Source organism: Adiantum capillus-veneris, chromosome 5 (genome assembly GCF_014529385.1).
Source record: "Adiantum capillus-veneris isolate H3 chromosome 5, ASM1452938v2, whole genome shotgun sequence".
In the NCBI taxonomy this organism is placed as follows: Eukaryota; Viridiplantae; Streptophyta; class Polypodiopsida; order Polypodiales; family Pteridaceae; genus Adiantum; species Adiantum capillus-veneris.
The window spans coordinates 30,132,265-30,148,887 of record NC_140935.1 but is presented as its reverse complement, the minus strand read 5'-3'; the positions used below and the strand labels follow the sequence as shown (position 1 = coordinate 30,148,887).

At 43.7% G+C, this 16,623-nt stretch overlaps 1 protein-coding gene across 1 annotated transcript in view; it reads left to right on the top strand.

The window, feature by feature from the left end:
* LOC147457075 (leucine-rich repeat protein 1-like) overlaps positions 1-15,100 on the top strand; it is a 37,902-nt gene extending 22,802 nt beyond the window's left edge. Inside the window, exons 3-7 of the mRNA XM_086512095.1 lie at positions 13,959-14,030; positions 14,125-14,268; positions 14,456-14,527; positions 14,605-14,676; positions 14,828-15,100. Of these exons, the coding sequence (XP_086368221.1) occupies positions 13,959-14,030; positions 14,125-14,268; positions 14,456-14,527; positions 14,605-14,676; positions 14,828-14,900 (433 nt within the window). The 3' untranslated portion in view covers positions 14,901-15,100. The remainder of the gene's footprint in view (positions 1-13,958; positions 14,031-14,124; positions 14,269-14,455; positions 14,528-14,604; positions 14,677-14,827) is intronic.
* The last annotated feature ends 1,523 nt before the right edge of the window (positions 15,101-16,623 follow it).

Below are 16,623 nucleotides of genomic sequence, written 5' to 3'. Positions count from 1 at the left end.
AGATTATGCATGAGGAAGATGATATGGACACTTTCCTTGCTAGTGTCAAGGATATCAATGAGCAACTTATTTCTGCAGGTGAAGTCATTTAGACAGTTCCCTTGTGCAGACTGTTCTTGATGCCTTACCAGATTCCTACCAGACTTTTGCTAGTAGTTGGAGACTTATGACCCAAGGAAATCCAAAAGTTGTCAAGTTTGATGCATTATGCACATTGCTGTTGAAAGAGTCACTTTCCAGAAAAAATAGGACTAGACAACGTGCAGTTGAACAAGCTTTTTTGCTTCTCAAAGAAAGAGTGGTAACAGCAATGCAGCCACTTCTTATGGTTCTGATGCGAGTGGCAAAACTTCTGTTTCCAATGCTTCTGCTGGCAGCACTTCGTCTGGCAATTCTGGTGATAAGGGCAAAAAGAAGATGCATTGCCATTATTGTAAAGCTAATGATCACTTGATAAAGTCGTGTCCTAAGTTGAAGGCCAAAGAGGCTAAGAAGAAAGAGGGTGGTTCCATTGCAAATGCTAGTTCCACTATAAATGCAGCCATTGTTGAGTCTTCTGTGAAAGGAGACTGTGTTGCTGAAGTTGATGCAAAATGGGCTTTTAGCGCAGAGTGCACTTACAATCCTGCTGTCCATGATGCATGCTTGTCAGTTGCTGCAGATTCACATGTGTGGTATTTCGACAGTGGTGCTACAAAGCACATTACCTCACATTGTGAATTGTTTACCTCTCTCGAGTCTGTCCCTTATGGGAATTCAGTCACTTGTGCCAACAATGCCTCTTATCCGGTTCAGTGAGTTGGAAAGATTGTGCTTACTGCTGCAAATGGCAATTCCTTCACACTTGTTGATGCACTTTATGTACCTGGGATCAAGAAGAATCTCTTGTCTGTATCCGCACTTGCTATACTTGGTCGTGTAGTCAAATTTGTGGATCACAGATGTACAGTTCATGATATCAGTTTTGGTGATGAAATTGTTGCATCTGGCCTTTTGTGCCGTGGGTTGTATAAGCTCACTTTGTATGACAAGTGTGGACAAAATTTTGCAAATGCTGTTGCAGATTCAAGGGCTATTTCAGATGCAAAACTTTGACATATACGTTTTGGTCATTTGAATTTTGCCAGTTTGCTACGTTTGCAGAAATCTGATATGGTTGCTTCTTTGCCGCCTCTTGAAGCACCTGCCAAACATGTTTGTGAAGGCTGTATTTTGGGTAAGATGCAGCGTTCTAAGTTTCCAAAGGATGGTTCAGTTCGGGCCACATGCAGGTTGCAGCTTGTGCATAGTGATGTTTGTGGGCCCATGCAAACTCCGTCCTTGGGTAATTACCTGTACTTCGTGACTTTTATTTTTTGATGATTACTCCAGGCATGCATGGGTATTTCCGCTTAAAGCGAAGTTCGAAGTTTTTATGTGCTTCAAACAATTTCTGGCTATGGCATAAAATGTATCGAAATGTACTATGGGCACCCTCCGTTCCGATCGAGGGGGGGAGTATATGTCTCATGAATTTAATGCATTTCTGGCTAGTCGTGGGATAAAACACCAATGTACAGTGCCTTATACACCTCAGCAAAATGGTGTTGCTGAGAGGAAAAATAGGTCTCTGACAGAAATGATACGATGTATGGTCAAAAGTCAAGCTTTTCTTTTTGGCTTGAGGCCATCATGTATGCCACGTATGTACTTAACAAGTGTCCTACGAAAGCTTTGCAGTCTATTACTCCATATGAAGCATGGCATGATAGAAAGCCTTCTATTGAGCACATGCGTGTTTTTGGTTGTTTGGCATATGCTTTGATGCCACAAACACAGCGCAGAAAATTGGATGATAAGGCTGACAAATGATTTTTGTGGGTTATAGTGCTGAAAGCAAAGGTTACAGGTTGTATCATTTGCAAACAAAACGTATTCTGGTTTCACGAGATGTAGTGTTTGTGGAAGATTCTGTTCAACCCTTGCTGTCATGTACTAGAGACAGTAATGTAAGCTCACATGACATTTATGACACTTTGTTGCCTCTTTTCAGTGGTGGAAATAGGAATGTAAGTTCCAATGAGGCAAATGTACAGCCTTTGGGGGTTTCTGAAAATGTTACAGATCAGCTATTACTGATGCAGATGTACACAATGTACTTGATGAGGAAACGGTTGAAAATGAGTAGGCTAGAGGTATGCCAAAATGGCTGGTGCACACTTTGCGTGACAGTAAATTGGATGCACCTTTGTCTATTCGTACTCGTTCAGGCTCTCGCCATGCATCTTATGCATCAGATTGTTATGCTTTGGCTGTGTCTAGCTTACATGATGTTGATGAGCCTTTGTCTTTTGATGAAGCACAGAATTCAGAATATTGGATGGCTGCCATGCAATCAGAATATGATGCACTTATAGAAAATGACACATGGACTTTATGTGATTTGCCTCCTGGCAAAAAGGCCATTGGTACGAAGTGGGTTTACAAGTTGAAACGCAAGCCGGATGGTGAGATTGATCACCATAAGGCTCGACTTGTTGCAAAGGGTTATGCACAACAAAAAGGCATAGATTATGAAGAGACTTTTTCTCCCACTTGTCATATGACTACTGTGCGTTTTCTATGTGCATTGGCAGCTCATTTTGGTTGGGATGTACATCAATCAGACATTGTTACTGCTTTCTTGAATGGTGACATATTTGAGGAAGTTTATGTAACGCAACCTCGCGGTTTTGTCATAAAAGGACAAGAGGACAAAGTGTGCAAATGTAAGAAGGCTTTGTATGTGTTGATGCAATCTCCTCGTGCTTGGTATGAGAAAGCTCACACTCATTTGGTTAAACGAGGCTTTTGTAACAGTCCAACAGAAAGCACATTGTATGTAAAGCGTAAGGGTCATGTACTTCTCATTGTGGTTCTTTTCTGTCGATGATTTGCTGATCACTGAACCAAATGAGAGACATATTGCTGAATTTAAGGCGGATGGAATGCTACTTTCAAGATGAAAGATTTGGGACTGTTGCATCATTACTTGGGTATACAGTTTAAGCAATGTGATGGCGGTATTGCCTTGTGTCAGAAAAGTTACATAGAGACATTGCTATGTAAGTTTGGACTTGAGGATTGCAAACCTATTGCCACTCCCATGGAAACAGGTTTACAGTTGAGTCTACATGATGCTGGCGATCCTACTGATGTCACTCTTTACGAAACTGCTGTTGGCTCCCTCATTTATGTATGCAACACGAGGCCAGATATTCAGTTTGCAGTCTCACAGGTCAGCAGTCTCATAGGTCAGCAGATTTATGCATAGCCCAGGGTCTAAACATTGGCAGGCTGTCAAGAGGATTTTTCGCTACCTTAGTGGCACTTTACATCTTGGCTTGTTTTATCCCAAGGGGGGATCATTGCCGCCAGACTTACATGCTTTTTCGGACTCAGATTGGGCTGGTTGTTTTGACACGCGAGTGTCCACAAGTGGTTTTTGTTTTATGCTTGGTAGTTCATGTATATCATGGTTGAGCAAGAAGCAACCTACTGTGGCCACTTCGAGTTGTGAGGCTGAGTAAGGCAGTCTTCACAGCTACGATTGAGTGTGTATGGCTCAGACGCCTTATGGCTGATTTGGTTGTTGAACAAGAGACTGCCAACACTATCTACACTGACAGTCAGAACGCATTGACAGTTGAGAGGAACCCAGTTTTTCATGCTCGCACAAAGCACATTGAGGTACATTACCACTATGTCAAGGAGAGACTCTCAGCAGGAGAGATCAGCTTGGCTTATGTGCCAACACATGACAACCTTGCAGATCTTTTCACAAAGGCATTGTCTCGTGAGAAGCTGAAAGCTTTCCGCAAAGCTTTGGGCTTACTCCCCTTTGTGGACTGATCATGTCCTGAGGGCATGGCACTTCCCTTTACTCATGTGCCAGCTCTCGTTCACCGCATCACTCCAGGGGGGATTTGTTACCATATACATGTGGTAGCGATGTGTGTGAACACATTAGGACCGCCGGGGCATTTTTCCCTCTTTAGGAGGTTTTTTCCCCCGTGCATTGTATATACGCCCATCACTCTAGGGCTATCTATGTTTCCATTGCACACTGAGTAGCACACTCTCTATTGTGTGCCTTGAGCTTCCTTTGTCTTCTCTAAGCTGTGTGTGTTTCTCTGTAACCCTAATTCCAACAGCCATCTGATAAATAAGGCAACAGATCAACGAGTGTTTTCTCTCTCTCTTTTTCAAGCAGAACAGTGCAAAAAAAGAAAAAAAAAAACGCAAGCAGCTATTTGAGCCTTGGCTAGGAGCTATAAAAGCATCATAGGCTCTCACTCAGAGGAGAAGATCAGTTGTTGCAAGAAGAAGATGCTGCTGCAGATTTCATCCGCAAAGAAGATGTTGCCGGTGATGCCCATGGCTACTCCAAGTGTACCAGATGTCGCCAAGACCCAGTGTGAAGAAGTGCCTACGGAGCGTGTTTCCATCGCGACAAGTTGCTGTTTTCCTCTGTTTTCAACCCATAAACGTCGTAGACATGGCTGATTTACGAGAAGGAACCCGAGAACACACCTCTTTTGTGTGTAGGATTGGAAGAGAGGATTTTCTACGTAGAGATCTCTTCTGGGGAATTACTTTTCGAGAACCGAGTTGCGTTTCGAGCATCGAGACTTTGAAGGTAACGATATTCGTGTTATGATCTCTAAGTATTTGTTTGCAAGTGTACTTCCTCTTAGTGAGGGAGTAGGAGCAGAGGAAGGGATGAGCCTTTGCAGGAGAAAGCGCTTTGAGGAATCAGAGCCAAATCAGCCCAAGGGTTTCGTACCCAAGTTTGGGAAGTAGATCCACGGATTGGAGAGAGGTAGTCTCTCAAGTTGTGATCCGGAAGTTGGGATTCCCAAGTAAGGACTTCGTGTTCAGGAAAGCAGAGTTGTTCTGCGGGAAGAGGACTCTGGAAACATAGTTGGAAAAGAGAGTTGCAGGGATGCCATGCCCTGAGTCTGGAAGGTGAGATCCAGAGGCAAGAACCTTGATTCTTGAGGATTTGGAATAAGGAACGGAAGTTCCTTGGAATAGGGTTTTGCCCTAGGAATAGGAAGTTGAGGCTTCTAGGAACCATTAAGTCTTATTCTAGAACAAACTTGGTAATACGTTCGGTTCAAGTGCTTGTATAGACTTCTCCTCAGTAATAAAGATACTATTACATGAGGGGGGGGGGGGGGGGGGGGGGGGATCAGCCCATCTTTTGGTCCCAAGTATTGTGTCGATCTTCTCACTCTATCTATTTCTCTCTATATCCTCTGGCTTCAATTATAAGTGATAAATCCTATTTATCCGAAATGCATCTACTCTAAGTGCCTCGACATGCATGGTCTGCGAACAGACTCACAAAAGTGCCAAAACACTTCCTAAGCTAATTGAACTGAACACCTGTCATGAAATAGCTTGTCCACATACACATAGGGTTAGATGTGCATGTGACATCTCTCCTTCTCCTGATTCTTTTCAATCTTCGCTTGCACATTAGAAATGAGAGATGAAGAATGAACAACTTGCTCCCACTTAGCATTGAAAGTGAGTATTTTCCGCCCAATCAATGAGAGGATTATGCTCAGGAAACCATCGAATGCCTAAAAGCATATTACATCCTGAAAGAGGAGAGACTACAAATTTTCTGCGGAAGGACGCTTGTTAAACAATGAACAAAACATCAAGGCACTCTTGCATGATGAGAGAGTCTATACCGGGAGCGAAGCCCGACACCTCGAAAGGAGATGTCTTGCTAACCTCCAAGCAGGCTCTTTCGACAAGGGAGTCACTAATCACATCATGCATATTGCCTGGGTCAAACAATATGACAAAATGTTGACCCTTCACATGACCGTAACACTTAATGAGAGACTCATCAATGGGAGGATTATGAGAAACTTGGGTCACACTCGTGTTCTCATTGATTGCATTGACAAAGGATGTGGGTTCTTTAAAATCATTAGAGTTAAGCTTAGGACATGTTCTTTTTATGTGACCCTTGATGTGACAATGATAACATCGACCTTCCTTAGAATAAATGCTTTGTTTTTCCGACGTGACGTATCCTCCTAAAATTCCTTGTTTTGCCTTTTCATATGGAGTGAGCTTAGGTTTAGCAATTGTGTTAGCTTTACCCTTAGGTTCATTTGGAGTGTTCTTTTTTGAGAGACTAGAGGAAGATTGGTTAGAAGTGTTACCATTCTTACCGTTTTGAGGGTTCTGAGAAGTTTGAGTGGTACTTTGAGAAGTCTTGTTCACCTTCGGCTTTCCCTTATTGTGCTTCATCTCCTGTGCGAGAGCAATCGCTACCGCCTTGTTGAGATCGATTGGATCAAGTACCTCGACATCATACTTGATATACTCGTCCAATCCATAAAGGAATGCCTCCTTGCGTTCAACATCCGATTTGCGTAATTGGGTGCCGAGCTGCAAAACACGATTAGAGAAAGACATAACTGGCATACCATTTTTCTTGAGATTGCGTCAATCGTCCTTCAATCGTGCTAGGTAATGGGGTGGCATAAACCGCGTCTTGAGCTTGTCTTGGAAGTCGGCCCAATTGAAGGAAAGGGGTGCGTTTTCGTCGGCTGCCTCTAGGTGCGCGGCCAACTATGCCTCTTGCCATGCGTGGTACCAATTAATGGCATCACTGGCAATGTACATGGCTGCCGTTAAAACCTTGCTATTTCTTGTCTTCTTAGTTGTTGCAAAATAAGCATTAAATTGATGCAACCACGAATGAATAACACTAGCATCCATCTTACCGTCATACTTATTGAACGTGATCTTCTCTGTGACGGGGTTGTCGGAGTTCGAGTCTTTGCTACTTGATGAACTACCAACATCTTTGGTCGGCTCGGGTTTTGAGGTGAGTACTGTACGACCAACTCTTGCATGCGTTGGTCTCTCTGTGCCTCGCGCTCTAACTCCAAAGCCGCTCGTCTGTCTTCGGCTGCTACTCGTTGGGCTTCGCGTGATTGCTCACGCTCCAGCTCAATAGCTACCTTTCTTTCTTCGATCGCCAAGCGCGCTTGCTCACGCTCACGCTCACGCTCTAAGGCTACCCTTTTCTCGTCGGCTGCCAAGCGTGCTTGCTCGCGCTCACGCTCGTGCTCCAAGCTAGCCTTTCTTTCTGCTTTTCTTTCTTCGCGCTTGCGATCCAATTCTGCTATTCGTTCCTTGGCCGCCAAGCGTGCTTGTTCATGTTGGCAATCCAAGGATGTCTGTCTTTCTTGGCGCTCGCGCTCCAAGGCAGCGCGTTGCACGTCTTGTTGTAACATCATGTCCATCATCGTCTTGACCAAAGCCTCCATAGGATTTGGTGCAATCCTTGGCGTAGATGGGGAAGGGGGGGTGTCACAAAGTGATGACGTGGCGGACAGCAAAAACCCTAATTTCTGCCAGAAACCCTAAAATTCCTGCAAACCCTAATTTTTGCCAAAAACCCTAAATTCCGGAAATCGCGGAGGCGGATTATTAAAAAAAAAAATTTTTTTTTTTTTTTGGAAAACGATGAGCGACGCGAATTTTGCTTTTGCTTTTTTTTATTAAAAAAAGAGAAAAGACTCTCTAAGAGAGAGAGAGAGAACTGATGCTTTTGATTTTAAAAGCTTTTGGGGCTCTGCTTTTGGGCATTCTTTGTAACCTTTAAATTAGTGGTGAGGGCCTCACTTCTCAGAGCATCTGGACGCAGAGTCTGAGAGTGAAACCCTAACCGCTCTCTTGTACTTTGATGATTGATTAATACAAAAAGAAATACCGAAAGGGGCGCCAGTCTTTGGGGCCAATATCTCTAGGCACGGAACTCCGCCGGGCCAGTGCAAATCTATTGTGATCTGTGAATTGTTTTGAAGTGGTTATTTGGTGCTGTCGCGGTTGATTCTTGACTTGGAGTGTCCAAGTTTGTTACGGGGGGGGGGGGGGGGGGGGGGGGCGTCGGAAAAACTTCCTGGTGAGGAAAATTCTTCTTCGACACCTTCATGCTCACCACCTCCATACGAAGTATCCATTCCGCTTCGGGTGATGACCATACATTGAAGTCTTGGGTTCTTAAGTTCATGAGAAACTTGGGTTCTTGTGGTTCTTGATTCTTGAGGTTCTTGAGGATCTTGAGGATCTTGAGTCATGAGGTTCTTGAGGTTCTTCTTTTGCTTGCAATCTCTGTTAGAGAAGGATCTTCTCTTACCCGACCCCTTCGCGGCCTTGCGCTCACACCAAGGTTGCTTTTTCCCACCTCACGTCGATTGGTCGGCCGCTAAGTGCACGGTCCGCTCTCAATGAGTGAAAAGAGAAACAAGGGGAGGTTGGACAAGCCCTTCTTTCTTGGGTTTCCTGTCACTCTTCAAAACACGATTAGGAATCGACACGCCCAAGTGGATTTGGGTTATGTGCGACCGCAACAAGCAAAAAAAATAATGTGGTTCTTTCCTTGAGTGATACAAAACATTGCCAAAGCTCTAATACCAATGTAAGGTGCAGCGGATGTGAATGTTGAAATTTGCTCAAGATGAGTGCTTCGAACTGTGCTCAAGGGTTCCTTTTAATTACGGAAGGGAGAGCCTTCCGTTCCTTTAGTGAGAGAGTGCAAATGATCACAAACAAAGTGGCAAACACTGTGAATGAAGGTGCTGAGACTGAGAGATAGAGAGAGAAGAGTACGACACCAGAATGTTGTCAAACCCTCCTCCGAAGGCCCCACTCTCTATGGCGAGAGCGGTCTACTATTGATTGCACAAATCTCTACAATGAAATGGACTTTCCGACGATGTCGACGACGATGAGGACGTCGACGAGACGGGCCGAAATCTGAAAACGCCAAGGGCTGAAATCTGCAAATCTTCTGCTGAATTTTGACGCTATGTCGGTGTTGACGACGCGACGACGATGCGCTGAAAACGCAGATTCTGAAATCTGCGAATAGCGAGCTAAATCTGCAAACGTTGGCTGTCGTGTTGATCCAAAAACGCTAGCCGAATGTTGGGATTTGCTAACGCCAGGGCTGATCTGCAATTGCAAAACGCAAGGGCTGAATCTTGTAGCAAAACGCTAGGCTTGATCTGATGAAGAAACGCTAGCTGTCTTGCCGGGTCTTGTTGAGAAGGTGCTCTGTTGGACAGTCGGTCCCTGCTGCCTCTTCTGCCAGATAATGCTAGCGCCAGCTTTTCTTATATACATGCTTGGTCAAATTGCCCTACCCAGTTTCCTACTTATGGAATCTGATGGTACTGCTGATGATAATGCTGTGTGCAACCAGAGGATATGCGTCTACTCTTAAGTGCCTGGACATGCACGGTTTGCGAACAGACTCACAAAAGTGCCAGAACACTTCCTAAGCTAACTGAACTTAACCCCCGTCATGAAGTAGCTTGTCCACGTACACATAGGGTTAGATGTGCATGTGACAATGTATCGCGCTCGACTGGATCGTTGGTATCTTTTTCACATGCAACAGTATGATGACTTTGTATGCGAGATGAGGATTATGCTATGTGTCTCTCGGATCACTTTCTCGTATGCTTGAAACTTCGTTTTGACTCTTTTGATATCAATGACCGCCTACCCAAGAAGAGACTTTTGCATATCAATAATGCTTATCTCAAGCATGAGCCTTTTCGCGCTATGATTGTGGATATCATCCCACCTTTGATCTCCCAGATGTATGTTGATATGGACATAGCTTGGTTCTGCTTTGTTATGCGTGTTCAATGTGTTATCCAGGATTATGGTAGGGAGTATTTGTCACAATTTAGGGAACATGTTAATTAGGCAAAGGATGCTTGTAGCAGATATGCACTTGGCTAATCATTCTTCTCTTACTGCCACTCAAGTGACTGAGTTGCTTTCTGCTCGCATTATGTTACGACACAATGATGAGAGGAAATTGGCCAAATGGCAGCCTCGAGCTTGTCAATAGGCCTTTGCAGATAAAGAATGTGCTTCTAAACAATTCTTCCAGCATTTGCATCACTCCAGGTAGTCTCAAGCTGTATGGAGAGTTAAATTATCCTCAAGGGAGTGGACCTCCACTTTTCGAGAGCTAGCACTAGCCCTAAACTCTCATTATGGCAAGATTTTTGAGGCCCCTTCTCCCACGAGAGAGGCTCGCCAAGCGCGTCACATGTTTCTACCGCATGTTACTCCCATTCTCTCGATGCGGCAGGCTCAAGACTTGGAAGCTGTTTTCATTGAGTCCAAATTGTATGCCAGCTTGCTTGATTTGGGTCGATGGAGAGCTCTTGGTTGGGATGGTCTCTTTGTGGAATTTTTCTTGTCTTTCTAGGATTATTTGAAGTTGCATCTGTTGTTCATGATAAATACAACTTGGGCAAAACAAGAATTGCCCTCCTCTTGGAAAGAAGGTTTGCTCAAGCTGATATCTAAGCATGCATTGTGTGAAGAATTCTCTCATTGGTGGCCTATTACACTCATGCCTGTGGTATATAAATTAATGGCAAAAATGCTTGTTAACCGTCTTAAGTGCTTTCTGTATGAAGGCTTGCATCAATCTCAATACGACTTCATTCCACGACGTCAAATTACTGATAACCTTGCGAATGTCATCATTGGAATGGAATATGCAAAATATACTCGACAGGATGTCTTGGTCATGCAGGTCGACATTGAAAAGGCATTTGATACTGTTCTTTGGGATCCGAATGTTCTCCCATCAAACTTTAGAGGGGGACGTGGAGTCAGCTTGGGAGTTGGTTTTAGGGAATACTTCCTTCTAGTTCTAGTGGTTCCTAGACATAGTAAACAAGATTGATAGTCTATGTGGTGGCTTTCTATAGCACCTTGTTCTTCTCTTGCAGAGCTTGGGTGTAGGCTCTCTTGATCTTGCCGTATTAGCCGCAAACTCAAGCTTGATGTGCGTTTCTTTCTGTTGGATGTATGTTTCCAATTCACTTTGAGAGTTGGTTGATTCTCTCGGGATGTGCTCCATACAAATAAAGATTAGTAGCAATTTTCACTCTCAGTTCCGATGGAGTTCCTTTAGATACTATTTGCAATTCACTCATGACATGTGGTTGTTGGTGTAGTTCTTTGGTTCTTTGTCATCGGACAATTAGCCTTGGTTGTCCGCATTCTTTGGACTTCGTGTGGCAGCTTGGAGATTCCGACATGTGGTAGTGACTAGAGGTGTAGGTTTTCGACTCTTGCCTTGAGGGTGGAACACTTAAGAAATGGTCCACGTACCAATAGTTTATGCCTTTATCGTGAGTTTTGATGCTTTCTCTTGGAGTGGTCAGCAGCAATACCTTGTCCACAAAACCCTCATTTTATTGTTACAGATGATTGCTCACTCTAGCCCCTTGGGCCGTCTTCCTTTCCTGGAGTTGAGTGGGGGTGTTAGAGTTATGGCATTTCTCTAGATTCGTCTAGTCGGTCCCGATATCTCCCAGGGATAGGTGATAGGGAGTGAAGGTTGTTTGGTGGCTGTGCCCGGCCGGACTGAGGTAGTTATCTCATGTCGGGATTCATCTAGCCATGTTTAGCTTGTTTTGGTTCTTTCCATGGCCAATAGCCTCTTGTAGGTTGAGAGTATTTATCCCAGCCTTGCCCGCTTTTTTCCCCATGGCCCTAGTAGGGTTTTGTTGCCTTGTTGCCCCTTTTTGCCATATTATCCTATTTTTCTTTGTCGTGATGGCTGGCTGCAGCCGACTTGGAGTCCAGGGGTTATGTAGATGTGGGCAGGGGTATAGGGGGGGGAGTGTGCATATGCCTTGTGCTGCGGGGTTTCCCTAGTGGGCAGTCCTAGGGGTGATCAATGGGCAGGGGGGAGCATGTGGTAGCGCTTTACAGATTTCCTTAGTGTGTTTCTCATGCAGCCCCAACGTTTTTCTTCACTTGCAGCATGGCATCACCACCAACAGATTTGATGGGCAGCAGGGTATATCCCTCGCGTTTTTTCTTCTTAGGACATGTTCATGCAGGCGCTATGATCATGTAGATGCGGAGGACCTTCATTTTGGTGGAGGCTTATGGGAGGAGATCTATGATCTCTAGGGGGCAGCCACACCATGGGCAGCCTTGATCCAGTTTCTTCTCCCTCTGGATCAGTCGTTTTGCTAGGAGAAGTTCCACGAGAGCCTTGCTTTCGCAGGTTTGTGAGGCTAGGGTTGAGGCTGTGCCTGTGGTCTTGTGTGTAGGAGCAGATGGCAGTAGCAGTTGTATGTGCCTCGTGTCTAGCCATTGAGGCATGTGAGTTCTATGCCGGACCACCCTTGGTCAATTGTATGAGCAGTTTGTTATCAGCATGGAGAGCCTCTCTCTCTCTCTCTCTCTCTCTCTCTCTCTCTCATTCTCAGATGTCCTGTCTCTTTCTACCTCAGTGATATTTCTTTTCCACAATTGCCTTGTTCATGCATGTGGCATTGGAGGTGTTCTTTATTGTCAGAGAATACTATTGGGGTCGAGCTAGATCTTGTTTTCATTGCATCTTCTGCTGCCTTTTTTGACAACAGACTGACAGGTTTCATGGGGGGAGGTCTCCCTATGAGGCATGGCATTGAAGCAGCACTACCAACACATTGGGACATTCCTTTTGAACTTGAGGCTTCTTCATAGATGGGGCTTTCACCGAGTTGGATGTGTTGAGCGCATTAGAGCATGCACCGATGTGGTGAGGGTTGCCCACCTAAGTGTTACTACAACCATCAAATACATGTGCAAACAAGAGGGTTCCAAAACTTGGAAAGACTATATGATGGACTTGCCCGGACATGTAAGTCCTAAGAATGGGCTCACAAGGTTGTTGGAACTTAATTCCTTGGGCTCTGTAGACAAACCTTGGCTCTAGAGATGTAGAAGTAGCATGTCCACGTGGCACATAAGAGTCATGTGCACCTGACGCAATTCCAAACCACCTTACAAGCTCAATACATTGCAACACCGTTAGGTAGAAAGGGAAATAAAATAATACTAAGAAAAGGGGTTTATGAAAACCTACAATTGACCGTGGGTTGAATAAAATAACAATAAAGAATAAGTTTTATATGCCAGAATGGCGGATCTCTTCGGTTATCTTCGTCAGCTTAGCCCCTAGATTGTCATGGGCATTATTGGTTCCAATAGTCAAGGAAAAAGAGTGCTCTATGCAACTTTGTGTCGCTTATAGAGTAACGGTGAAGAACAAGTTCTCTATGCTTAAAATAGAGGGATCTATTTGATCAGTTGAAGGGGCCAGGATATCATGAGACTTAAATTAAGGCTGAGGATATTCATAGGACGGTAGTTGGACACGTTGTGAATTTTTGGTAATGTTTTTTCGTCTTTCCAAAGCACCAACCACCTTTATGAAGCTGTGAAAAAGTGGATGATATCCTCATTTGTCGCAAATCGGGTTGAAGAATATCTGGACTATTTACATAACGTGCTTCATTTGGACTATTTACATAAAGTGTTTCAATTGTTAAGATGCCATTCCCTTTATGCATAGAAATGAAGTGCGAATCTTTGGCACAAGATAGAGTTGGTGGAATGGGAAACAACTTTTGTCTTAAGTTCCTAAACAGTTGGAACTTGGAAACCATGAAGATGGGTCGATTTCCTAAGCTTCATAGCTATCAACAGCAAAGTGTGTGTAGTCTTTTAGGTAAGCAAACTTAAGTATATACGGAGTGATGTTAATTTGTTCTGTCTCAAGATGGATGTAGAGGAAAGATTGTTCAGAAGAGAGTTCAAGTTAGGAGCAAGCAAGCACTTACAAGTTTTCCCAATTAAATGTTGGGCCTGTCCAATTTTGTTTTTAAAGGACGAAAACAACTCGTAAGGGGAAGTGTTATGTCCATCATGGTGTCTAAGTGGAAAACTTAGAGAGAGTTATATCGGGGGTGTATCCAGGTGTATCCAAGGATGATTCAGGGTACGACGACTAAAAACTTGTAGGGAGTAATTTTGAAGTGGCTGGTCGAAACAAGATCTTAAAGAGTGTCTTTCTCTTTCTGCAGTGATTTGGGCAATTCAAATCTCTCTGGTCGCCTGGTTCCAGAGCTTGGAATTCTTGAACATCTGCAGTATTTGTATATTTTCTTACCATTACTTCCTCCAGTGCTCAAGAAGTCTCAAGGATTGTAGTATATTTATGCCTTAATACTGCACCCCCTGTCTGTCCAGGGAGCTCTACAAAAACAAAATCAGCGGGGAGCTGCCAGAAGAGCTAGGCAATTTAAAGAATCTGGTCAGTCTAGATCTCTATAATAACAGCTTGACTGGGGAAATACCCAGTTCATTGGGCAAGCTGAAGTCCTTGGTTTTTCTGTAAGTCCCTCTTTAACAAGAAAATTCCAACAAGCGCACATGTGCCTCATGCATGCACTCACGTGTGTGTGCATGCAAATCTACCTGCTGTAAGACTGTTTTCTTGCTTTCACATTACCCGCTGCCAAGTTGAGGCGGTTGGGAATGAACTGCCTAAAATTATAAATTACTGTGCTCGTGTATTCAGGCGCTTAAACAACAACAAATTGACAGGGCGGATTCCTCGGTCGCTTGTTGGCACAGCTAGTCTGAAAGTAGTGTAAGTGCTTCGAAGCACAAGTATTTGAAATTACTGTTTTGAGGTTTTGTAACATGTCAGGATGTCTTTGTGCTCAGTGATTTGTCAAGCAATGATCTTTGTGGAACAATACCAACAGCAGGAGCATTTGAGCATCTTCCTTTAAAGAGGTATCTCTTTTGGGCTTGCTTGTCTGATAGGTATGCAGGTAGCGTAGTTAGTGTGTATTGGTGAGACCAGTCAAAGGAGGGGGCCAAAGTATGGAAGCCCTTCCCTTATCAACATTTGTGCTACTAGCTAATGGGCGCATTTATTGTGCAGCTTTGATAATAACCCTCACTTAAATGGTCCGGAATTACTGGGATCCGTTGCGTACGATTCAGGATGCAAATAGGAGCCTTGCAGTAACTGCTTGCCTTTCTTACAAGACTGGCTGTCTTTGGTCATTGTATATCTGTTGGGATTCTTATCACTATGTATAACCAATGAAGCAGCTGCAGATGGATAATTGGAGCGTAATGTTCCTAAAGACTGTACCTGAATTACATAACACCATCGCACCTAAAATATAAGTACATATTGAGTGTGATCTTCTCCAGGTGCTACATGGATATGCATTTTGCGCAGGGGTACCTTGACTTTAAAAATAAAGGTTATTAAACTCTGTAAGGGCGGTTTGCAAACATCGGTCTGCACTCGCTCAAACCAAATGTCTCCAACAATCCTAGGGCATAGCGTTGCTCAGATAGAGAGATGTGAAGATGATATTGAACGCTTTAAGTTGCATAAATTTGATTTTGTTGCAGTGTGTGTATGGACAACCCTCATATTAGAGCACAGGGTTCTTTTGATGAGCACAAAATACCTCTCATGACCTCAAAGGGAGGGTTCATCAAGTCGTTGGTGTCTCAAGGTTTTTGAAGTACTGAAGTTTAGCATAGCATGAGAGTGTAAGAGATGAGTAGTCTGCACCGTCTGATTAATGAGCTTTTGTACCATCCCATAATGAACTAGGGCCTTGCATGGTTACAATCTTTTTAATCCGCACGTTACTGAGGTCGCAACCACCGTCTGATTAATGAGGGTTTGTGCCATCCCATAATGAACTAGGGCATTGCATGTGTACAATCTTTATAAGCTGAACAGTGGCAGCTTTCGATTGAGCACGCCAGCCTTAATGGAGGTGTTTGAAAATTGCTTCTGGATCTAGTCTCCAAACGTCATGTGCTGTCACTTTGCACTGTTGTTCACTTTGCATTGCTAATTTTGTTCCCACGAATAATTTACAATGGGATGTTTGAAAGGTCTATGCTTGTGGTCTTTTAGATAAACTCTCTTGCTCTTTGCCAAGCAGGCTGGTCTGATTGCGCTTGTGAACAAGAAAACAAAAATATCCACAAATAAAATGAGAGAGAGAGAGAGAGAGAGAGAGAGAGAGAGTGTATAACCCTAGATTACTCACTGATATATGCTTCCTTTTGTGTATAGTGTTGGCAAGCGTCAACTCATACCTCTTTGTTAATGCATGCAAATAAAGAAAGTGAAAAGGGTTGCAAAACTTTTTTTTGTTTAAGAACGAACCTACATGCAATCAAGATGAGTTGGCCTAGTAGTAAAGGTGAGCGGCTTTAAGTGCACTTTCTATGGTTCAACCTATGAAGTGGGTGTGGGCACGATGCTTGGAGTTTGGGTTATATATTTGTGTGTGTGTAGGAAAAGTACACAAAAGGCTAGATTTGGGTGAGCACTAGACAGTAGCAGAGCTAGCTCCCCAAGGTAGGCTTCATAGGGCGAAAGGACCCAAATCCTAGGAAAATTAAGACAGGCAAAATTTGGCTCATTCAAAGGCTACATTTTGCCTCTTAAATTAAAAAGGATGAATTCTCTCTTTATCAAAAAAATGTCAGTTCCTATTATGTCCATTTTGCTTTCTCATTTGATTTCATTTTTGAGGATTCCTTATATTGAAACGCTTTGGGAGTAGTACTAAAAGCAGGTTTGAGGATTTAGCCACATTGAGAGGGAGACCCCTGGATGCATTAGGGATGGTATCACTCACTCGAGGTGAGATTTCCATGGCACTTGGACCTTCAGGCTTTAAATAGAGGAGAATGGTT